This window comes from Saccostrea echinata, unplaced genomic scaffold (assembly GCF_033153115.1).
Source record: "Saccostrea echinata isolate AGI-Se365-2 ecotype Australia unplaced genomic scaffold, CSIRO_AGI_Sech_v1 ptg000034l, whole genome shotgun sequence".
NCBI classification, from domain to species: Eukaryota; Metazoa; Mollusca; class Bivalvia; order Ostreida; family Ostreidae; genus Saccostrea; species Saccostrea echinata.
The window spans coordinates 1,448,484-1,473,767 of record NW_026889783.1 but is presented as its reverse complement, the minus strand read 5'-3'; the positions used below and the strand labels follow the sequence as shown (position 1 = coordinate 1,473,767).

The 25,284-nt window shown below is 32.6% G+C and overlaps 1 protein-coding gene across 1 annotated transcript; it reads left to right on the top strand.

Moving 5' to 3' along the window:
* LOC133199354 (uncharacterized) lies at positions 1–24,205 on the top strand. Its single transcript, XM_061335163.1, has 5 exons — positions 1–299; positions 11,249–11,525; positions 14,174–14,294; positions 20,655–20,842; positions 21,977–24,205. Exons 2-5 carry the CDS (start codon positions 11,311–11,313, stop codon positions 22,038–22,040), a joined length of 588 nt encoding a protein of 195 aa, XP_061191147.1. The 5' UTR covers positions 1–299; positions 11,249–11,310; the 3' UTR covers positions 22,041–24,205.
* Positions 24,206–25,284: the final 1,079 nt, after the last annotated feature.

Sequence of the window (25,284 nt, the reverse complement as noted above, 5' to 3'; positions counted from 1 at the left end):
CAGCCGGGTCGATACTCTCACTTGTCGCCTGATACCTATACACGGAGCAATAGGTAGAGCGTACCATAATTATTCTTCTCCCTTGAATGGTACTACACAATAGACGCTCGAGAATACAGAAACCACAGAATCCCAAACAAAAGTCTTAACTACTGACAATTCCTACCTAATATATAGAAATTTATCTCAGAACAAATCAGGAGCAACGAGCGTTGGAAGCTTTCGCCATATATTGATTGAGGAGGAGCGTAGTCCCCCGTCCAGATGTTACTGTCCAGTGTCTTTGGGTCCTCCATAAGGTATGTTATCTATATTGATTGAACACATTAATACAATGTATCTAGTTCAATATTGATATGATTTGTTTTTGTTCATCTTGCTGTTCATTTGCTGTTCTGGAATTATTGATGCATTCGGCAACACAATCGATGGATAAACGGTTTGAAATGCAGTGAGACGAAAAATATATTATTTAAAAAAAGGAAAAGTGAATTCTTAATTACCAGTAGGCAGGTAGGTGTTTTAGTGAGGGTTATTTGAGTTGATACGCATATAATTCTTGTTAATTGATTAATTTTATCTTTATATCTTGAGATCGATGAAAAACTTCTGTCATTCTTGTCTTTGTGTACAGATATTGCTTGGTCTATCGACGAATATCATGGTCTCATAAAGAAACGAACGGTGTAATTAACTCAGCCTCGGCAACCATTGCTCCTTGTAAGGTTCGCGTACGTGACAATTAATTAGGTCAAATTCTTCACATATACCGATAGTTAGGTTGTTTTTTTAATGTGTTTATGAAATGGACTTTCTATCGACCACACTGGCGATGGAAACAAGCGTCTTACTTTAACTTTCACATTTAATAAGCTTTACTTATTGCAAAGTGACTTTTTCTGTAACGAAAAGGTATTCTGCAATCTTTGTAAATTTTATACGATTTTGTGGATCGATTGCACTTAAATGCAATAGTCAAATTTAACTTGGAAGGTTTTGGTAACGTAATGAAACACAGATAGCCGGAGTAACTTAATTTTTCATTTCCTATTAGTTATTAGGGATATTCTGAAATACCGAAAATACATAAAATTAGTTTCAGCTCCGTTTGCAAAACATTTTGCTATTAGTAAACACTCTCTGTTCTTTCCTGTTTGAGGAATTGAAAATTAAAACATCAGTTATATTTTTTCAACTCATTAACCTAAATAAATAAATAAATAAATAAAAATAAAAAATAAATGAATAAACATATAAATAAATAAATAAAATAATTTAAAAAAAAAAAAAGGTAATTTACCCAAGAATACAAGGATTAGGGTATAGAACAAAATTATAAATCATATACCTTATGGACTAGGATTTGGAACACAAAATTCAATCGTCGTAAGGACCGATTCTTTTAAACATGGACATAGATTGAAGTTCTGGCTATGTGTAGAATCAGATTTATATGCCTTTAAAGTGATTAACTGTGCAGATTTTGCTATATGAAATATAATACAAATATGTGGATTCAACAGAAAAAAAGCAAACTGTTTGCTCTTTGTGTTGTATTCTTTTTATGTTGATTAAGTGAAAGACATTTGGGGGCGTCTAGTGCACAGTTATAATGATAGATAGAACTCATATTGGCAAAGTAAAGAAAACGACCATCACAGCTCACGACATTTGTTAAGATAAAGGCTATCAAATTGTTGACGCTTGGTTTCCCAAATACCATTTTTTGTTCTTCTTGAAAAGCAGATTAATAGTCAGGGAATAACGGGCTGTTCTGCTGTTTCCTATCTGTCTTGTCTAACAACCTCAGAATGATCACATTTGTCATCAGTAAGATCGATATCTGTAAAAGACACCACTACACCGAGTCTAGGAAGACTTTTCAAGGATATACAGTCCTAGTTCCGTCGTTCTCAGACTTCTGGACCGGAGGACACGGATAGAATGGCGACTAGAAGTCCTATCATTAATAGGGAAGCCTGTTACTTCTTCCGTTTGTGAATTACCTATGATGTCATACAAAATTTAAATTAACTAGTCATATTTTAATGCAAGGCCTAGTATATCATTACAAAACTCTTAACTGACATTCGGAATAATCTTCATTGTGTGGTTCCTCCAGGTTCATTTTGGTCTAATTTGTGATTGGTGCGGGCTAACATTGAAATTTTCAATTCATCATCGCTTTCATTTTCAATCTGCTGCTTTTGGTCTGTTGTGAAGTAATTAAAGAAATATTAGAATCCCGTATGTAAAATATCTAGAGAATGTTCTCGTTATTGATAATTAGTGTTTTGAAATCACAATCCTTGTGTTCTATTTTTTCTGGTATTGAGCGACCTTAAGTATTCTGTATCCCACTACTCCCCATATGTCGATTCATTCTGACCATTTTCCACGTTCATTTTATGTTTGCCTCAAGAAATAATGCTCAAGAACATACTTTTTGGAAATCCTATTTTACAAAATTTCGAAAGACAAGGAATATATATATATATATATATATATATATATATATATATATATATATATATATATATATATATTTATATATATATATATATATATATATATATATATATATATATGTATATATATATATATATATATATAACGAAGTTCGTCTATCTTAGATTGATTGACTGATGGTATGTTATTTAACGTCCCCTTCGAGAATTTTTCACTCATACAGAGATATCACCGTATGCTGGTGAAGAGCTTCAAATTTAGAACTATACTCGGCACTCAGGGCCATTGAGCAACTGCTTACCATGACACGGGACCTCGATTTTTAAGGTATCATCCGAAAGACCCGTGACTTTCACTTCTAGTTCACTTCTAATGCCGGGCGCTCAGAAAAGGAACATTCACTACTTCTGTTTACGTCTTAGGTTTGACGCGGCGCGGCGAAAGATAATCGAACCCGGGCCTCCCGATCCCGAAGCGAGCGCCCTACAACTAGGCTACCGTAACCGGTCGTCCATCTTAGACAACTTTTCAATTCTAGATTTTTAAAATACATATATTCGAGTATCACTGTATTCGTTGTGTAGAGTTCTTCGGAACAAAGTTTAAGTGTTAAATACAATCTTCAGACCATGCACTTCCTTCGCCCTCGTGGCGCATTGGTTTGAGCGTTTGATGTACAGTTACGATGTAAGGACTTGTTTTATACGGCGCGAGTTCGGGTTCTATACGTCGCGGAACGTGGAAACCGGTCCTTCGGATGAGACCGTATAAACCGAGGTCCCGTGTCGCAGTAAATGTTGGCACGAAAAAAATTCCTTACTGCTCAATGACACTGAGCGGCAGGTGGTGGCGTCTCCATAAAGTGAAAAATTATCGATATGGCGTTAAAAACAAACAAACAAAACTATGCACTTTCTTTTGTGATTTGATGTGCAACCTTTTCTTTATTTCATTGGTCAAAATGCCGTTCAATGCAAGCCAGATAATTTACTGGTGATGTAATATATTAAACAATTTTACAAGATTTTTTAATCTTAAGGTTCACTGACCCTCTGATAAGAGAGATAACTGTCACTGAGATTAAGAACTATCATTTCCAAGAAAAAAAATTGTCAAGTTCAAAGGTGATTTCTATCAAATTTGCGCCGAAGGCTACGCTGAAATTGTTTCTCTCTCTCTCTCTCTCTCTCTTTTTTTGAATACTTGTATTGTAATTGAAGTAAAAATTTATATGAATGAACAGAAGTTTTAAAAAAGAAAACTGCCATTATTGAAATTTACACTTTTTTTTAAAAAGCAATTATTTAAAAGCAATTCTATATTTTCATAATTAAGAGAAATGTTCTTTCTTGAAAAACGTGAAAATTCGGGAAGGGTTGAACTGTATTGTCTCCTTCATGCTAAAGCTTCTCTCTGGAAAAAAACGTGTTGCAGAAATTATACACCTTTCTACAACATTGATTTTCCCTACCCCTTCTTACTATCATGCAAGCTGTAATCAGATTACGTGTGCACAATCATGGACCTAACATTTGTTTCAGAAGTACATGCTCTTCAGCAAGATTTCAGCAATATTAACATTAAAATACTAGTATTGTAGAATGGCATTTTATAAATTTTAATCGATATTTTTAAAACTTAGAAATGTTGAGAAGGACAACAAAGTAATTTGAAGAACATATTATGATTCCTGATTTACTTGTGAGAAAAAGATCTATCTTACAGTAGTTTCCAGATATTGTTTAAACATATATATAATCCACGAGTTTTACCATTTTAGTATGTTTAAATTATGTGTCATGTGTAACGATTAAATTAATATGTGTTTTATTGGAAAAAGAATGCTAGAAATACACATGTACTTCTAGCATAGAATTTGTACACGTCAATTTAAGGTTGTTCCTAAAAAGGGAAAGCTTTTTAATCAGAGCTTCACTTTTCATTTTAATTGCATTTGGTTGATATTAAGGTCTTGGTGTTATCTTTCTCGAACTGATTTTATGGCTCAAACAAGGGGAAGATGTGCAAAACTAGCCCTCTCACCCTTCTACAAACTCTTTGTTCTTTGGATCGGAATGGGCACCAACTAAAAATATCCTGATCATCATCGACCGTTATTAATTTACAGAAAAGTCTCGATAGTCCGGATACCAATTATTCGGACGCTTCACCTTTTGCACGAAATTTGTGGGGAAAAGAATTTACATTTATATCTAACAATTTTGAAAGAAACGTTTCTGTAATCCGTTTAAAAAAATGTGTTTCTTTGGAGCTATGCTAAAAAAATGGCATAGTTTTATTTCAAGGGTAAAAACATGTGTTTGAGGCACAGACTTTTGGGTTGTTAATTCCGACTTTTAAAAATTGAGGTGTATAAAAAAGTTATTTTTTTAACACCTTAATTTTTTTTAAGTCGGATTAAAGCGATCTAAAGGCCTGTGGTTTAAGGTACATAATAATGTATGTGTTTGATGAAAATGCACCAATTTTCCCCTTGCACCAATGCACTTCTTGTAAGAATTGCTTCAGATGTTAGCTGAAAATTTATGTCAGGTTTTATAATAATTCTGCAAAAGTACAACTTTTGAATGTGCCTTGATTTTCTAGTTGCGGGGGTTGGTGGTTACAATTGCTGGAGAAACTAGAAAACCAATATAAGTGTAAAAGAAGTATTCTTCAAAAGATTTCATTTTCCTGAGAAAACAAATTAAGACTCATTTGGTTAACTTTTTGTATTAGTAATCTCTATTGATATTCAGAATTCAATGAGTGATTATCAAAGCTGTTCGTTCTAGAAGAAGAATGGCAGCAACCAAGAACCAACTTTAAACATCAATGCTGATACATGTTCAGAATAAAACGCCAGAACATCGTTACTATTAAATTGTACATATATAGGAACAAACGCACTAATTCTAAATGTCAAGCGAATATTGTTGGATGAAATTACACGATGCTAATAGCTGTTCATGACGTTAAGACTAATTGCATTACCGCCTTGACTTTATGTAGAAAACGCGTCTCTTCTCTCAACACTGTAAATGCTATAGTTAAATGACAATGGTGCTTAACTGAGAGGTTTTTCAAAGAATGCCAGTTTTTTTTAATAATCTATACTGCAATTAAAAGTCTTTATTTTATAAAAGGTTAGTTACAGATGGATGTGATATTATAGTTTAAAATTTTGCATATTTTACGAATAGTTGATTGTGGTCCTCTATAAATTACAGTATGCTCAATATCAACAATAAGGCATTAGTAGTTTAAAAGTCTTTGAAAGGAATGTTATATCTCCACTTTATTTAAGTTTTAGCCATCATGCATGCATTATTTTTCAGGTTGAACGAATTAACACCAATGATGATAAAGTTCTTTAGTTCTTCAAAATATCGGTGCACCAACAAATTCATATATGCAAATATTTTTTTCAACTATGTTGTAGATCTCAATACAACGAGCTATCTTATTTAATCATTAATTTGATGTAAATATAATAAATATCTTGATCATTTGTGCTAACTATTTGTATCCGTTTGTAAAAACAAATATAGTCTTCAGTATAATTCATTAATTACAAAAAAAATGATTTATGTTACTAAACAAATTTATTTTCCATAAAACACAATGCTGACATAACTATTATCAAAGAGTTCACAGGTTTAGGTTTCGCAGACCAAAGATATTTGTTTGTGAATGCAGTACGTCTCTTTTACTGCAAAGGAGCTGTATTCAAAATGACGCGCATAACGCACAATTAGCACCTTGTTACAATACCAGCTGAAAGCAAAAGCTTGCTAACACTTCCCTTTTTTGAAAAAAAGATTTTTTGCTAGGCTATATCGATCCTGAAATACTCCCTGGATTTGTGCCAGTTGTTGTATAACATCCCTCTAATACAGATTGTCACAAAAACTTGTCACAATGTCGTGCAATCCGCTAATGCAAAGCTCTTCATATTAAGCTGTACAAGGCAATTGCGTGATACACTGTTTTACCGAAATTCTATGTCCACATTTCAGATTAAAAGAAATGATTGCTAAATTGATGTCAGGTTTCAGGAGCTGATATACATCACTTCTTTTGCCGATGCACGACAATACATAATCTATATTTGTATTGATATAATTTTCTTTAATATCCCTTTTGAAATGAATTTGAAGGTCATTTCCTCGTTCACTTTTGGTAAGAAGGAATATGAAAGTCAGGAAAAGTTAATTACTCTTGTTAATTTGAGGAAGAAAATCATTGTATATGAAAAAGCAAGTGGACTACTAGTATTTGAAGTAACATTTGGACAGTTGGAATATGTATATATGTAAGGTATTTCAAAACATTTTTAATGAGACAGGTATTATTTTCAGCGAAGCCCTTTAAACATGTCTGTTAAAAGTCTCCTATCATAACTCTATTAACTTACTGATAGGTTATCTTAGATGAGTATTATATGAACTGGAAATTATTCAGTCTCCATTTATCTTAATAAATTGACAAGTAATTAGTAAGTACGTAATTGTTTATTTAAGAGTCACATGCCAAGTATTACAAATAAAACAACATGCACAGTTACAATTAACATATAAAATATTGGCATCCTGCCTCAAAGGAATATGAGACACAACCAAAAAAAATGTACAACTTAATATCTTTCTCCCACAATTTTAAAATATTTCTAGGTTACATCAACTACGGGATTTGTTTTAAATTATCTGCATGTTTCCTCTTTTGTACATTAAAAATGTTTTGGCTACCACAGTCTGTATATCATTATCAATACTGCGTGTAAAGAAATATTATAGAGCATGGAATTACTGTTTTATAATTTTGAATCAATATAGCATCTAAACCAGGTATTCAAATAAATGAATAAAATTTAAATGAATTTAAATTTATTTTTAGGAATACCCATATACATATTGTCATGTTGTAAATTTTGAATTTACTGCCATCCGGTAAATTCAACATGACAATATACATAGAAATGAACATGATGTTACTGATAACTTGTTTAAATTTTCAGGAATACCTTATGAACATGATGTAATGATAACACGATTAATTTTTCAGGAGTAGCCGTATGTACATGATGTTATTTACAATGTGTTTTAATTTTGAAATTCGATAAAGCACAAATTCGTAGAGTTTTGCAACAATTTTATATGTTGCGTACTTGATATTGTTGACTCTGGTTGCTTTGAAAATTATTTTTTATTTTCAATGTGAATGGGTTATCAGGAAAAGAGAGAGATTAAATTATTAATTAAAAACAAGGTAGTTCCTGTGAAAGATTTATATAGACAGGGTACTGTAAATATATAATTCTAATGATGTTGCAATTACGGCAGTGGAAGTTCAAAACACACTCATGTATTTGTGAGAACATGGAAATCGAAACAACAGTCACGTGGCATTTAAAGTACACTACACAGGAATACTAAAAACTTCTGATAGTCAAGATAGACTCGTTGATATTGTCTGGTCAACGTTTGACAAGGCATGTAATTTCATTTTCATCTTTTCAAAAAATATTGAATAAGATTATACATTATTTAAGTAAATTGATAATGAATACCTTGAAATGGTTTGGCTTTCTGTTTATGTTGTTCGACATAATAGTGGACTTTCAATGCATTGATATTCTGATCCATTATTCTTCACTACATTAATGAAAGTTTGGCAACATCATCTGTTCTACACAAGTAGAAAACTGCATGTTGTCATGTATTTTTAATGATCATTCGATTGTAGGTTTATTTCTAGAGGTACACCATTAACGGATCTTTTTTTTTTCTTTTTTGATGAATTTTCTTAATAAAAGTAGAGTAATCATGATATAGTATAATTGGGTAATCATCCTACAAATCATCCTACAATCATCCTAAAATCAGCCTACAATCATCCTACAAATCAAGCATTGTCCGAAACATCTCAAACTAAGGGTTCATGGTTTGTTATACCGGTATTACTCAGACAATATATATATATACTCTTTTAAATAATGTAAATATGTGACATATTCCATTGATAAACTCAAGATTTTATCTACCCGTATATAATACTATATCTCCAACTTTTAAAGCTAAAATTAGGTCATATTTTAACAAAATGAATGGTGTTCGCCGCCGTGTTTTACAAAAGATCTTACGACTAAATCTTAAATTCACATAGTTCTAAAATCTCACCAACTTCATAATTTTGTGAAATTATATTTATATAAATTTACATAAGGCCAAAATAAAAAAAAAATCTTTGTTTCGCCTAACACGACCTACCCAATTAAAATTGTGCTGACTGAAAAGTTTTTAAAATAAGTTTATTTAATTAATTATAAACTTTATAAAATCCAGTTTCATCAAAATCTGTTTTTATCAGAGCGACTGCTTTTGTTCTACTGCAATTTTCAAGCGTTTTTGGAAATAAAATGCGCTCACAATATTGATCACTTGGAGTTAGTTATTGACCTATCAACCTTATTATAGACATTTGTACTATGTATATTGTATAATATGTCATTTAAGAACCATATGTACAGGAAATTTCGAGCTCAGTATTTTACTAAAAGTCAGTGTGCGTAAGTACGAGGCACAGAGATATTTGGCTGCAAAATACCTTCCGGAAATCAGAAAATATTTTTATGTTTTCATTGTTCCGTTTCAAGTTTTTTATTCAATCCATATATTTTTTGATTTTCAATCAAAGTAAACCTGTCCAAAACTTTAAATAATTATGATAAAGAATCTGTATTAGGTTGTTTTTAGTGTTTCATTCACGGGTTTGATGTGTCGCAAAGCAAAAATAAAACTGAAAATAAAGGCTGGAGGGAACATATCGCTGTTAAATGTGATGAGACTGCTTGTTACTGGGTTACATGTACGTTGCTATTGATTTACTAAAAATTGGTCTTTGATTATGAAATGTTGGAATAGTAGGATATGTTTTTGATTGTTTCATGAAAATTTTTTCACTTTTATTGTATCGTTTGTATCAATGTAACTGTTTATGATCGTCACTTCAGCTTGTAAATCCGTCTGTTTTAGGCACACGAACGATCAATCTTAAAGATCTATTTTCTGTTTTATTTACTTATTTATTTATCTATTTATTTTTGCCTCAGTTGACAATGGTTTTCTTGGGATGAAAATTTTCAATGTTACCCTCAACTACATGTAGTATTTATTATATTATATTTTCATGTAAATTAGTTGAATCTGATTCGTCGAGAAACATTTGTTAAAAAACACTATTTCCCGCTGAATAATGAAGCCTCGCCCTCCAGCATAGCAACAGTCAACATTGCTTGAGGACGGGTGATATTTCAAAAAAATTGTGATTTCGCAGAATTTATGCGCGCAAGGTTCACTGTTACATGTATATGTATTTGTATAAAATATTCAGTATAATATAATAAATATTGCATGTAGTTGAGTGTAACATTGAAAATTTTCACCCCTCGAAAACCATTGTCAACCACGGTTTCGCCTCGGTTGACAATGTTTTTTTTGGGGTGAAAATTTTCAATGTTACACTCAACTACATGCAATATTTATACAATACTGAATGTATTATACAAATACAAATAAGAAAGGTGAAGCGCGAACATAGATTCCGCGCAAGCACTATTTTCCCCCCTTGTTTGTTTTTTATTGTGTGTTTGTGTTTTTTTTAATATCACCCGTCATCAAGCAATGTTGACTGTTGAGCACTAAGTTCTATCGCTCTGGAGGGCATGGTTTCCTCATTCAGAGGGTTAACAGTGTTTTTAACAAGTATTTCTCGACGAATCAAATTCAAGTAATTTACATGAAAGTATAATATTTGATTTTGTGTACAACATAAGTGTTCATAATTTGTAGGTTTTGAAACACTATCGCAGTAATCACATATGCGTTTTGATACAGTAAGAAACTATTATACATGTTCTTAAGAAAACGAGAAAAAAAGGTCACATCTACATTTCCGAATTCTGGCTATTCATTCTTTTTCTAGTAGCTGGCAGTAAAATTCGACGGAGACTGATTGTCATGTAATCATTATCACAGAACTAATGATGCAGACAATTTCCCTTTATTTCTAAGACGACCACTCACACGGTACAAAACAGCCATCACTGTATGGACTGAATCGCAGTCAAGATTGCAGTTTTCAATATGGTTTTTTAAGTTACAATTGATTGAACCTGTTTTACAGAGACGTCAAATTCCGTCTTCTATTCATAACCATGAAGTCACTCACTTTAAAGTTTGATGAAGCGCTTTGAATTTTTTCAGTCAGTCGTCTGCTGCTATTGTAAGTGATCACTCCAACATCCAGGGCACAGTCCCGAACTTCCAATATATCTGCTTGTAGTTATATAATCCTAGTTTTCTGATCTCTTTCACGACCAGTTGATTTTACATGCCAAGAATCGTTAAAAGTTTCTACATCACGGTTTAACCGTTTGATTGCGGTCGAGCGATGTGTATGGCCATGTAGTTGGGTTGAGATCGATACGACAGGGTAACGGCTACTTACTTGTCCTTGATGGTAAGCCTCCGTCTTTGAATGACTCCCCCGTTATCGCCCGATTGGCGTGGGTCGATTTCACTCTTTTGTTGATAGCACGAATGTAATAGCACTGTTAGTTCTACTGTAATATTTCATTGTAAATTTCCTTAGTTTTTATATATCCTTATCCTTGCCGATTAACCAATCTTCCAAGCAAGCCTGACTTCAGATAAAAAAGAAGATAGAAAAAAGGAAGATCGTCATGTTTTTAAGATTTTTTTTTAAAATTTCGTTTCAGAAACTACGACAGATAGAGAAAAAAGATGGATTAGCAGGGCCGGGACATATCTCGTTGTCACTATGCGTCCCGCGGTATATGCCAGTGTGGTCCGCAATAGGCACAAGTCACGCGGGGACCGCACCCATCGAATACAGCCCCACGGCTTCTCCATGAGAAGACTTTTAGCCATGGTTTTTGTAGGTGCTATACTTCTTGCTCCAGGTTTGACCTTGACCGTCCTTGGCCTAGATGATACAAAAGATGAAAATGAACGAGTTGCTCAATCTGAAAGAGTGTGAGTTATGTACATATTATTTTGCCTAGCCAATACATGTACCATTATAAAACTATCAGTAAATTTATCAAGATTTAAGGCCAGACGACACGTTCCTCGAAAATATATGATTTTTCCCAAGAATTGTCATTGAAGTATTGCTACTTGAACAAGTTTCCTAACAAAAATTAGAGGTACCTTACCAGGCATTGGGCAAGGTACCGGAGGGTGATATTTATTATATAATCCTTATGGGTAATCTTTTGAATTGCCAATGTTACAATATTTGGTGTATATATTTTTAAAAAAACATATTGAAAACAATTAAGAAATCACACGAGAATGACAATTATGAATAGTTTTTTTTATATAATACCAAGAGATACAGAACATATTTTTGAGGAACGTGTCGTTTGACCTTAACTAGAAGAAACTTATTCTAGATTGGGTGATATATTTTTTCTGGAGTAAAAAAAAGACATAAATTCATATTGAATATTAGTGCACATGTTGCTAATTTTCACGGCATTCAAAATCCTTTCAATAAAGCGGATTTCTGTTAAATAAATAACATACGGGGCGGGGGGGGGGGGTAAATAGATAAAGAAATGAATAAATAATTTTTTTTCTCAAAATATCGCCTTTTTTCCTTATTTGGTTTTTTTTATTACTGTGTTCTGGATCAAATGCACTCTGTTATTTACACAAGAAGTTAGACGAAAAGTTCATTTTTGAGTTTAAAAATCTGAAGCGGAGGTTTATTACATTGATGTAGAGCTACATCGGATGAAAGTGCCCGGACTGCTTTTCTCAAGCAAAGACTTAAATTTAAATTATTTGCCATTTTTCTAATAGAGTTCTTCCTTATCTTACGTGAACATGTGGAAGTCGTACTAATTTCAGTGAACATAGGCTAGATTAAAAAAAAATAAGCAGGATTCGGCAGTTGGTTTCGTTGAAGAAATTTACACATGACTATTGACATAACATGATGAAAAAGTACTGAACTGAAATTTGAATGGTACTCAGTTCAAAACAATTCAAATATAGTCACGTGACTTCCGGAGCACAACAGACTCTTGCACTTCAACCCGAAGTCATCATAGTGTATTGAGGTACATGAATTCAATTTATAGCAATTATCACTCGTTATTGCAAAAATATCAGCATTGTATTTGAAATTATCTTGCATAATATGTAATAATTGCCTTTTAACATAGGGACGGTAGAAATATGATAGATTTCATTCTAATTATACACATTAGAATGTAAAGATGGAGCGATATTGGTCCTGATTACAACCGAGTTTATACTAGCGCCTAGCAGTGCCTTCAGATTATAAACGGGACTACAACATATACCCCCCTTACCATAGTAAAGAATCTAGTATAAAACAAAGACTGACAAAATCAATGTAAATCTGTAGTTATATTTAACGACCGAATTCTCCGACGTTTTATCGCACAAATTGAGTTTCACCCCCGCGTTGATATAATTGATTAAGTTACTTTTACATGACACAGGTCTCTCTGGAATATATTTCGTGTATGTTAATTTCTTCTCTGGCTGTTAAAGCTGGATAATAAAAATAACAATAGAGAACTCTTAAAACGAAAGTAAAATGCCTACATTTTACTCGTTATTTATTTAATATGATTCATTTATATTACTAGTACCTAGAGAAGCGGAGTAACAAAATTATGAAAGAATATAAATTTTTACAAGAAAAGAAATTTAATTTGATGACAGGATACTTTAAAATATGGTTATTAATAAATGGTTAATAAATATTTAACACTCAAGATAATGCTTATATACAGTATATATACCAAATAGAGAACGATGCTTGTGTTAAGTATTAGGCCAAAACACAGATAGTGTTTATATTGTTTGAAAGGGTGATGATTATTTCTATTTTAATTCCTTTGTAAAATTATTGATGAACTGATAAAAATGAAAGAAAAATCGATTAAATTATAATAAAAAGAAAATAAAGGAGACGGTATATCCTTCACTGATTTGGAATTCCTAAAGGAAACCAAGTGATGGATAATTCACAAGACATGTGATTTCCATCTACTTAGACAAATGTAATTTGTATCTGGACCTATGTACCAAACGGAAATGTTTTAATGCTGGTTGTAAGACCGCTTTATATTTGATTGGCCGAAATTCAGAATCTTTGTAGTCTATAAGTTAACAATATGACTTGAATCAAAAATGTATAAAATCTTCTTGATGTTATATTCAAATTTTGTACATTTGATGCCGTTGGAGAAGCTAAGATTTAAGCTGAAAAAGCAAACTTTAAAGTTAAAAAAAAAGCCAAGGTTGAAGTTTGAAAAGCCAACTTCAAAGTGGAATTACCAACTTTAAAGTTGGAAAAGCCAAGATTAAAGTTAGAATTTACAACTTTAAAGTTAGAATTTCTAACTTTAAAGTTGGAAAAGCCAAGATTAAAGGATTACAGGTGATTAATGGAAAGCCAACTTTAAAGTTGGAAAAGCCAAGATTGAAGTTGGAATTACCAACTTTAAAGTTGGAATTTCCAATTTAAAAAAAATATTACGTGGCACTAACACGCTTCCGTATTTGGGTGGCTTTTAGAATAATTCTTTAAAGTATCCTATCTATTATACTGGATATAAAGGGTTTGTGTGTGATTTCAGCCTTTATAAAGTGCTTGGTCCGATATCCTGTGCTGTGGGTAGTTTTATTCTGGTGGCTGCTGTCTTCTACTACTTCTGTTACGGATTGGCTGACCAGTCACGTCGCCAAAGACATTCATCTGTAAGTATACCTTAGGTAGATCAAACAAATGCTCTTTAAAACGTCAACACTACTTTTATTTCATAAGCAATTGGTAAAATTCCATTCTTGTCAGACATTTTTCGTAAGAAAGAATAATGTTATTCGTATTGTTAATTTAGATGTTAAATATCATGTGTAAAATAAAACGGAATGGGACATTTCACAGGACGTTTTAGCGGGAAAATATTAACGTTTAAGCACCCCCCCAAAAAAAAGTAAAAAAAGGGGAAAAAAAAGGAAGATATAGAGAAAATAAGATGCGGATATTTTAGCGGGAGAGTTAAGTCAAACATGCACAGGCCCATAGGAAGCATTTCCAGAAATAAGTTGGGGCGTGCTTCTCGGTCTCTATAGGGGTCTTATACATATATCTCTTCTGTTAGTCAGGCTAAGTCTGCAGTCCCATTCTCACAACCGAGAGGAAAAAGTATGATTTTGAGAGGAATATAGTTAATTTTAATACAGTTGATAGCTAAGACTATCAAATCGGATAAGACATTTTGGTGTTTCAAAGCGCACCTAAAGAATATCATACTGCAACCCATCAAAAATGATATTCTAATTTACCACGATTCGTTTGACTTTCTATATCTTTTCTAGTTCCATACTGTTCAGTGATGTCTACTTTACTTGTAGGAATATTAGTTTGTATTTGTTAGTTTTATTCAAGTGAATATTTCTATCTTTACCATGGAAAACCCAATGGAGTATGAAACTTAGTTATTAATCTGTTGACCATTAATCAATGCCTCTAAAGAAATTAAAATAATCTCTGAAAGAATTCCGCAAAAATGTCCATTGAGTTTTAACAGGTAACCGAATTTTCTTTCGCTAAAACGTACACTAAATTTCCCGCTTTTTGTCCATTCACACCTTTAGAAAATTCCCTAAAATGTCCAGCGCCAAAATAAAAGATAGAATTATGGTGCTGAGTTTGCATTGCGCAATATTTCTCGCAGTATAGTGTAATACAGGATAATTTCGCTTTTATAGAAATTATTTTATTTATATTCATCAAATATAACAGATTTAAGGAATACTGGATAAAGATAATTTTAAGTAATGCCACAAAAGCACGCTTTTAACTATCGCTGTTACAGAACAGCAGCTATTGAAGCGTGATTTCTCAAGAGGAATAAATATCAATGCAATCAAAACTTGAAATTCTTATACGGTTACTTGCTGAAATGTTCTCCCTGTTTTATAAATAAAAAATTAGATAAAAATGTTTGGTATTGAAGCAGATCTATGTCGTAAATGCCAAGACAGAGAATATAACACGGGTAAGCAAACACGATTACGTAAGGGTTTAGGTCAACTGTATGCATGTTAGTGTTTACATATATATATATCTAAGCTTTCGGATACCCAACTGTCATTATGCTTAAGGAAGGATTCTTGTCTGGTTTCTGAATAAGAATAAATGAAATATTCAAAATATATTTTGGTTAAATATCTTTTATGTTTTGATGTTAAGGATTTTAAAAATCATCTTTTTTTCCTCTCATAATTGTACAACTTAAAATAGAAATGGTAAACTGAGTTTGAAATCTAGCAGGGACAATATTTTTGGCGGAGCGGCGGGGTATGGAAAGATCTTCAATACAATGAATTTAGTTAGCATTTTTAACTTGAACAATCTAAGGCTTAAACATTTTTCAGAAATAACTGAAATAAAAACTAGTAATTATCGACTTAAGTTTTAAAATATATATACGAAATAAATATGTTTTTCCAAACAAACCACAGTCTTGTTAGCTTTTGAAAGTTTCCAGAATCATAACAGATTTGAGCAAAAATTCAGGAAAAATAATCTCTCTTATTAAACGGTCAAAACTTTTGTCTTTGTATCATTTTGTATCTTTACATGACTACTTCTCCACACTTGAAAATAAGAAAATTTTAAATACTGTAGATTCCTTATTTTTCGCGAGTACTTATTATCGCGAAATGTCTCTAACGACAATTTGCAAGAACAATAATTCGCGAGTGGACGGTTGATCAAGAAAAAAGCGAGTGATTTTATTTAGAGTGGTGTTTCTCGCGAAATTACGCGGTAATTAATTCCTCGCGTATATTTTGCAATCTACGAGGGTTTTCCATAAAGTTCGTGGACAATGACGTTTTTGTCAAAATCAATGGTTCTAAGATATAAAAATCCAAGTCAGACTAGTTTGGTTTCATAGTTTGAACTCAATATTTTTGTAAAAATCGTTGTATTTAAGAGTCGCAGATACTGCGATCCAATATAAATGCCTAAGTTTTAAATTAGTGTTCTGATTTGTTATATTCTAGCGCAAAGTCTGACTGGGTTGTGCAGCTGTGTATCCGAAACGTTTATATTGATGACGCTCGTAAATCAAATTATCGTATATTTATTTTTATTTTAAAAATTAAATCAATTATGATCTATACATAAATATTGTTGCAAACACTTGGTAATGTGGCATAATAAAAACAAAGTGTAGCGTGTGTCCATGAACATATGATAAAAATGGTAAAATATTATCGTATACGTTTGCCAGTGCAGATTTTATTAAGAATTAAATTATAGCATCTGTCCACGAAATTTATGGACAACCCTCGTACAGTATACGAAGCATATAAAAATAACAAATATTCCCCCCCCCAAAAAAAAAATGAGGAAAAAAAGATAAAATTTGGGTTAGCCATAATCTTTTTTAGTTACATTATTTTTCTTAATTTGGTAGTATCATCTGATAGACCCTATGGGGTATCTTTTTTATGCAAAGAGAAAAAACTTGATCTTTTGAAATAGAAGTAGTAGAAGTAGGCAGCACAAGATTGGCAACAATAATTTTTGATTATTAATATCAAAAAAAAATAATAATAATAATAAATAAATAAAAATAAATAAATAAAAAAAAAAAATAATAAAAAACATGACCTGAACTCGCTCCTAAAATAAAACGGTCAAATTTAATCTAATTGATACCATCACTTAGTGATATTGTTTTCTTGAATCTGTGAAAAATTAATTAATTTTTTAATACAATAAATATGAGAAGAATCCCTCCTTAATAAGGTGTGAAAGATTGGTGTATGGAGCGCATGCTACTGGGTAGAAAGTCTATCGTCTTTGATTATATTCTGTCCTCCACAAAATTTCAATTTAAAGTGTATATGACAATTTTTAAAAACATCTTTGTGAGTTATTTGTCCCCCGCTTTTGCGAGAGCGAGGGGGCATTATATCTCATTCGTCTGTCAGTCTGTCCGTCTGTCACAAAAACTTTAACCTTGGTCATAACTTTTGAATGAGAAGAGATGGGTCTTTTATATTTCACATGTACACATTACCTATGATAAGACCTTTCCACAGGTATACCCACATATATGCTATGATGTTTGACCCCATGGCCTTGACCTTGAAGATTGACCCACTTTTCAAAAATTTAAACATTGTTTATAAGTTTTGAATGAGAGAAGTTACAGCATTCGTGTTTGACATGCGCATTACCTGTGACCATGCTAAATTTTTTTATCCTGTGACCTTGAAGTTTGACCTAGTTTTCAAAAATTTTAACATTGGTTGTAATTTTTGAATGAGAGAAGATATGGCGTTCATATTTGGCAAGTTCATTACCTGTGACAAGAAGTCTCAAATGTGCTTCAAATGTGCAAATGTGTCTCAAATGATATTTGACCACGTAACCTTGAGCTTCTAGTATGACGTAATTTAAAAAAAATATCATTGTTGCTAACTTTTGAAGGAGAGAAGATAGGGCATTCATATTTGACATGTACATTACCTATGACAAGATGTTCCAAATGTGCTATGATTTTTAATCCCTTGACCTTAACCTTGAAGTTTGGTTTTTGACCCCGTGACCTTGACCTTATATTTTAACCTACAGCTTTTTTTTGAACATTTGTAATAACTTTTGAATGAGAGAGGATAGGGCTTTTATATTTTACATTACATTACCTATGACAACACCTTTCAGAAATGTATATCATTATTGATTTCATGACCTTCAACTAGAAGTTTAAAAGACACATAAAAAAAGACAGTTACAAAATGCCATAAATAATTGCATCCCAAGCACTAAGGCACCAAAAGCGGGGGACCACAATACTTTGAATTTGCTTGTTTCCATTACGTATATGGCGTGCCCATATTTTGTTGAAATATATCTACATAAATAAATATTAATACCTGTATAACACTTCATGTGAGGTATTGTGAACAATATGATGTAATATATGATCCGATGTTTTTCCTTATGATTTTACAAACAAACTTTTTATGAGTTAATTTCAGCTACGAATTTGTCTTAGTGTATCTAGTATCAAAAAGAATATTTACACTCCATGTGAGGTATAGTGAACAATATTAATATGATTTTGGTATTTCAATATCATTATTTTGTGGAAAATATATTCACATAGCATAGAAGAGTAGTTTTGAATTTGGTCAGATAACGTCTGAATCAAGCGGACTATTAGATTATTAATTTTATAAATGTTTCATCTCTACTGGATTGTTTTAGTGCTTTTCCATGTTTCATGGAATTTGGTTATGTCAGTCAGTGCTTTCAGCATCATCATCTTTATCATCACATTGTTTATCGGGTTTATGGACTCTATTTTAAAGTTGAAAAAAAATTGTATAGTGACGATTTCATCTTCGCACATCTTTGTGTTAGATCTAGGTCATTGAATTCTGGCCTTCAGTATGCCAGTATGCCTGTCAGTTCATGTCTCACACTTTCGTGTTCCGACATCGACGACGAGAAAAAATATTTCATCTTAAGAGTTTGCAAATGTATCGAAATTCAATAACGACTGATAATTTTTCGATAGAAACTAGAAAACTAACAAAGTCATATAAGGCCCAATAGTATTTTTATATCAGTAATCTTGACCTTTCAACTAAGATCTTTGAACTAGTGGCCCCAGAATCCATTAGGAGTGTAGTGGATACGAAATTATCTTTGATACCACACCAAGTGTGTACATGAATGTGAACGCAAACCATTGGTACTAATCTCATACAATTTTCAGTTATGAAGTGAAAATGTTCTAAAAACAGTTACTTTCAAAAACATTGACATCTTGGTTTTGACCTATATTCCAGAGATGTTTCATCTAACCGTTCTTTATCTATGTAACAAAAAAGAAAGGAAAGTTATAATCCAAATTACATTGCGTCACAATGGTCACTTAAACAATCCAACTTTAACCAAGTGTTTCTAAAATCTAAATGCATGTATTCCTTGTCAATCTCCATCTGTACTTTAAGACTAATGATTGCAAAATAATCAAGTAATTGCATCACAATGGTCATATCAATAATCTTTGACCAAGTGATCCCAATATTTTAGATATATCTTCCTCAAACCATTTATATATGAAATCTATCGGTTACAATTTGTTGAAGTTATTGGTTAACAATGGTCACATCAATAATCTCGACCGTTGACCTTGACTTTTGTCTAATTGATCCCATAATCTAGAATTGTTCCCCCTGACCATTTCCCACCTATACACTGACTAAATACAAAATATGTAACTTAACAAATATTGCATCAAAATGGTTATATCAACAATCGAGCTTTGACCTTGATCTTTGACCAAGTCACCACCAAAACCAGAGTGTTTTTTTTTCTTTTACCATTCTCCATCTACTAGTATGTAATAAGTTACAAGTCTTCAATGGTGAATGATAATGGTATAATTTAAACTATTGACCTTGACCTTTGACTACATGACTCAAAGTCATCTTCCTCTAATCCTCCTCCGTCTATGTAGCATGTAAGTTAAGATATACTCACGTTATTGCGTCACATAAAGTGTTGAGGGACGGACAGCTAGACATTGACAAGCGGAATCAGAGGAGATTACAATAGGGCACCCGCATCTTAGGCCTAACGCAAGCTTCTAAATAAAAATGTCTTGAATTATTGATGTTCTCTTGATTTGCGGTACAAGGAATAATCATTTTTCTCCCGAAAGTTATAGGTCAATGATGTACATTCTAATATATAGATTCTTTGTTAAATGGTGATAGCAGAGCAGTTTCTACCAGTTTTGAATTATTGGCATGTTTTAAATTCTGTGTTCTATAATATTCTTTTTAGCATTTCTTAATTCGCTACAATCATTTCTTCTACTACATTTGTGGGCGACGATTCAATTGCGATTCCTCGATATGTTATACTGAAGAAAAGGTCTCTTTACACTTCAATTAAATATTGCAATATCTTCGTTGGATTCAATTATGCTTTTAAAAAGTTTCTCTTAATACATAAATGCATTAAATCCTACCATGTAATATATTGGACCTAAATAATTTTTAACCAAATTCATTTTGCAGTCAAAATCAAATACAAGTCATCATGGTTTAACGGCGTACTCCAGTGTTAACAGCGACAGACCGCAGGAAAACCAGGACCTTCCGCTAAACTCCTCCAGCAAAAGCAGACGACACTCCTCTCATACGTCATTACATCGTCATCACCATCAGGAAAAAGAGGCTGGATCTGGTCAGGAGAAAACCCAAAGGTATATATATATATATATATATATATATATATATATATATATATATATATATATATATATATATATAATTTCCCATCTTTTTTTTTTGAAAAGTATATTTGAATACAGAACAGAAGGCTTCGAAATTCTTATTCCTGGACTTGCCATATCCATAAAATTCAAACTTTAAACATCAGATATTTGTATTTGCAAGTTTATATTGTCAAGACAATAGAACCTCAAACTTCGCATAAGGGTTGGTGTGTAGTGATTCTACCTGAGGTCATATAGATAAGATCATAATTTCAGTAAAAAGTTGTATTTATAAACTTCGTAGAGGTTCTTGCTTGGCATGAAATGTAGAATTGTTTTAACCCTGATTCAATGAGGTTAATTTTATCCAGGCCCGTAGGAAGTAAATTCAGTTGGGGGGGGGGGAGCCATACATATTCAGTTGACAGTTGAGGGGGCACTACTAAAAATTTCCTAACAAGCAAAAAAAAAAAAAAAAAAAAAAAAAAAAAAAAGGTCATCGGACGTTTTTATTGAGGGGGCACTAGCATATAGTATCTATGTTTACTATAGTAATCTAAATATATGCGCCAAAATTATTGGGGGGCACGACCCCCGTGCCCCCCTCCCCCCGGTTTCTACGGCCATGTTATCCTAATTTCAACTTGACCAGTCTAATGATCTAATGACTTTCGCACAATTGCATCTAGCTGTAATGGAAATATGGGAACTGAATACTTGCTAATCCAGACAAACTCTAAATTTCGGAAAGAATGGACCACCCGCATAAATTCATGTCATTTGGCTTTTTTGTTTTCGTTTTGTTTTTGTTTGTTTGTTTGTTTTTTGTGTTTTTGTGTGTGTGTGTGTGTGAAGTAAAATACAAAGCTAAAGCAAGTTTTGTTTGCCGGAGACTTCCTCAATCTGATATAAAGAAGATTAATTTTTAATACATGAACAGAAAACTGATACATGTATATATCAGCTTAAAGAGAGTTCCGGTATTAGAGGACCTTCAGCACATCTAATGAAGTCAAGGAGTATCAGCTGATTAGATGCAAATCTTTATTTTCATTGTAACCAGAAAATGAGATAAGCTTTCCTCCTGGAAAATTATTAAATTTCTTCCTTTTTCTTGGCCAGGTCTCCAGAAGAAATGGAAATCAATGTGGCGACAGGCACTGAGGAAGACATGCAGTCTCGATAGGAGCAAGAGAGTATTCCTGATCCTCCGTCATGTAGCAATTGTCTGAAAACAAAACAATCAGAAATTCTCACAGGGATATTTATATAAAACCGTCACCTTATTCTCAACGGACGCATGTGGAGAAAAAGACTCTCGTCTAAGGAATGATGTTTTTTATGCTTGACTATACAGTCTACAAAGTGGCCTTGGTGAACAAAAAATGGCCTTCGGTTTAACGAAGTCCTCACATGTGAACCAAAGAATTGGCGTTTTTACTTTATAGGACGATATTGATATCTACATTAGAGAAATATGTGTATATTAACTGTATTTATACATAGGTTTAATATCAACATAATTTTTTTAGGTTTCTTGTAACCTTGCACATATCAGTTTTGTTAAGTTAAAGTTTTGTATGGGTTTCAGTGTCATTGTGAAATCCTTATTGCCCAATATTTCATATTGAATAATACTAGAATAATAATTTTCTAAATCTTTGACTACATATATATTTGAAACATTGATTCTTTGTACAGTAATTTGGTACAGGCCTAAGTACTTATCGCCGTATCAAAACGTATGTCCGCCGAAGGCACATGTCCAATCTAGATATTACATGTATTTTTTTTCTGCATAACTAGTCACTGTGAACAATGTCATATTTCAAAAGTATTAATTCTGTTTTAAATCCATTCTATCATTTCAAAAAACTCAATATCCAGCTTCATCTTGTAAAACTCTATTTTCCTACTTCGTTAGTTCTGTTAATATGGTGTGAAAAATCATGATTCTCTGCTAAAATCAATTGCGCATATGTATCATGTTGTAAATTTTGAATTTAATTACTAGGGGGAGGCATCAAAGAAAGTAACAATTACAGAGCTCTTACAACATATAGTAATTTATTTAAAATCGATCATTACTTTCGTCATAAAAATATCAACAATTCGGTTTACAATTTTGTATGTAAATTCTGAGTCGTTGAAATGGAAATGTGGCTCACAATCTTTTCTTCTTTAGAGAAGTAGATACGTGGATATAGGCGAAAGCCTTACCACTTCTCGTAAGAGAATAGGCAGTCTCTAAATTGTGTCGCATACATAAGTGAACGAGACTGATATATAAGCCCCAGAAACCCATCGTTCTGACCAAAATAAAAAAAAATGCAGGTTAATTGTAATGCCACAGGATGACATTTGTAAATGCCAAGGGCTCTCGAGTTTGATGTTTTGTGTTAGCTCTGTGCACTGTAATACATACCGTCTATTATTTTATTGTCGGCCAGGGACCACCATGACAAGGTGCTAAATGATGTAACAGGAGCCGAGAACATCGCTAGAAGCTGCTTTCTCCACGTCTCCTTTTGCTGGTTGACTTTATAATGAAATTGCATTTTACTTTTTTCTAATTAATGTAAATTAAATGTATGATGTTTGCAAAAAAATTAGTATGTACAATTTTTGTAAAACCTTACAGAACTTTTACATTCTTAAAGCATTTAAAAAAAATGTTCAAGACATGATGAACCTTTAAGAACAAGGGATATCCCCCCCCCCCCCCCCAAACACACACTCCTTGACCATTTGACTTTTTGTTATAGAAAGTGTTAGTTTCGTATTTTTCCATGTTCAAATACAACTTAAATATTCTCTAAACAATATTAATATCAGAAATAAAGAAAATATAATACTCTTGAAAACATCACAACAGGATATACATATTCATCTGCAATCATTGGAACCTCGTACTCAAAGCACCAAGCTATAGCGCACTGTTCTAATTACTATCAGATCTGTTGAGAAGTGGACAGGTTTTTGCCTTCATGTGGATGAAGACAAAAAAAGCTGTCCACTTCTCTAAGGAGAATATGTTCCAATATTTCGCTAATATAATTTATAAATTTTAAGTCGATTTTCTATATGTCACTGATCACATCCGCCATGTTTTTTTTTTCTCTCCACGTTTGCATTTTCGACACAGGGTATTATAAACGATCTCTCAAATTTTGAGTGTTATACTAGTATACAAAGGGTCATTGCACGACATAACGAAAGAATCTGAGCTTTTGGGAGTACATTAAAGCGCTCTCTTTTGTTGTGACAGTCAATTCAATATTGTTTTAAGTTTAATCTTTTAATACTGCCTTTGTATGTCAAAAACTAATATTTTATTGTGAATAAAACACATACTTGGTTGTTGTTTATCTATTCGTATGAAGTAAGGGAAAACGACTTTTGTAGGCAAATTAGAGATAAATATATATGATTGGGAAAATGATTCGTATATATTTAATTGTACTCAACTATAAAAAAAAAATACATATTCGACCTTCGTTGTAGACATGGCATATCTAGCTTAAGGTTTGTTTTAACTCACCTTAGCGTTACTCTATGTGAGAATGTTTGACTGTAAGGTGAGCAAAGAGGTTAAAGGGCAAGATCAAACGTTCGATGTCTGGCCAAAAAATAAATAAATAAATAAATAAATAAATATATATATATATATATATATATATATATATATATATATATATATATATATATATATATATATATATATATATATATTAAATAAATAAATTCAGAGTTTTCATCAAGACCCCCATTCCCCCTCAAAAATAAATGTGATGAGTGTTGACTCAAATTTGATTATAAAGTACTAATATTCATTGCACTGAAAATACCCATTAATATTTTATTTTGTTAATTGATAGTAAGAAAATACCAATCATGCGCTAATCTAGCCGGAGGGTAGGCGGGTCAGGAGGTCCCCCCTGCCCAGGATTTTCAGTTTTCAAATCTGTATAGTAATGTAAGGATAAAAACGCCCCCTCCCCCCTCCCCCCCCAAAAAAAACACAGAACCCCCCTAGGGAATATGGACCCCTGGTAAAATGGTAAGAAGAGTCACTAATACATGTGAAGGAAAGCGACTTGTTCTATAGCCCCATCCACCTACCCACCCACCCCCAAATAGGTTTTTCGGGTTTGGAAATGTAAACGATTTATTGCATGTCAATAAAATTCTGAGATAGATTTTGTTAGTGGCTATGGACCCCCCCCCCCCCCCCCCCCCCCGTTTTAATTAAAAAATCCTGGATCCACACATATGCCAATAACACAAAGACTGAATTATCTATGTCGGACAACAAAAGTTGTAGAGGCTCTTGACCCCTCCCCCTCCCCCCCTAACTATTGAATTTAGATATTTCATCTAGCTGACATCGATCTTTTATTTTTGCTCCTAAATCCCTCTCTCTTGCACAC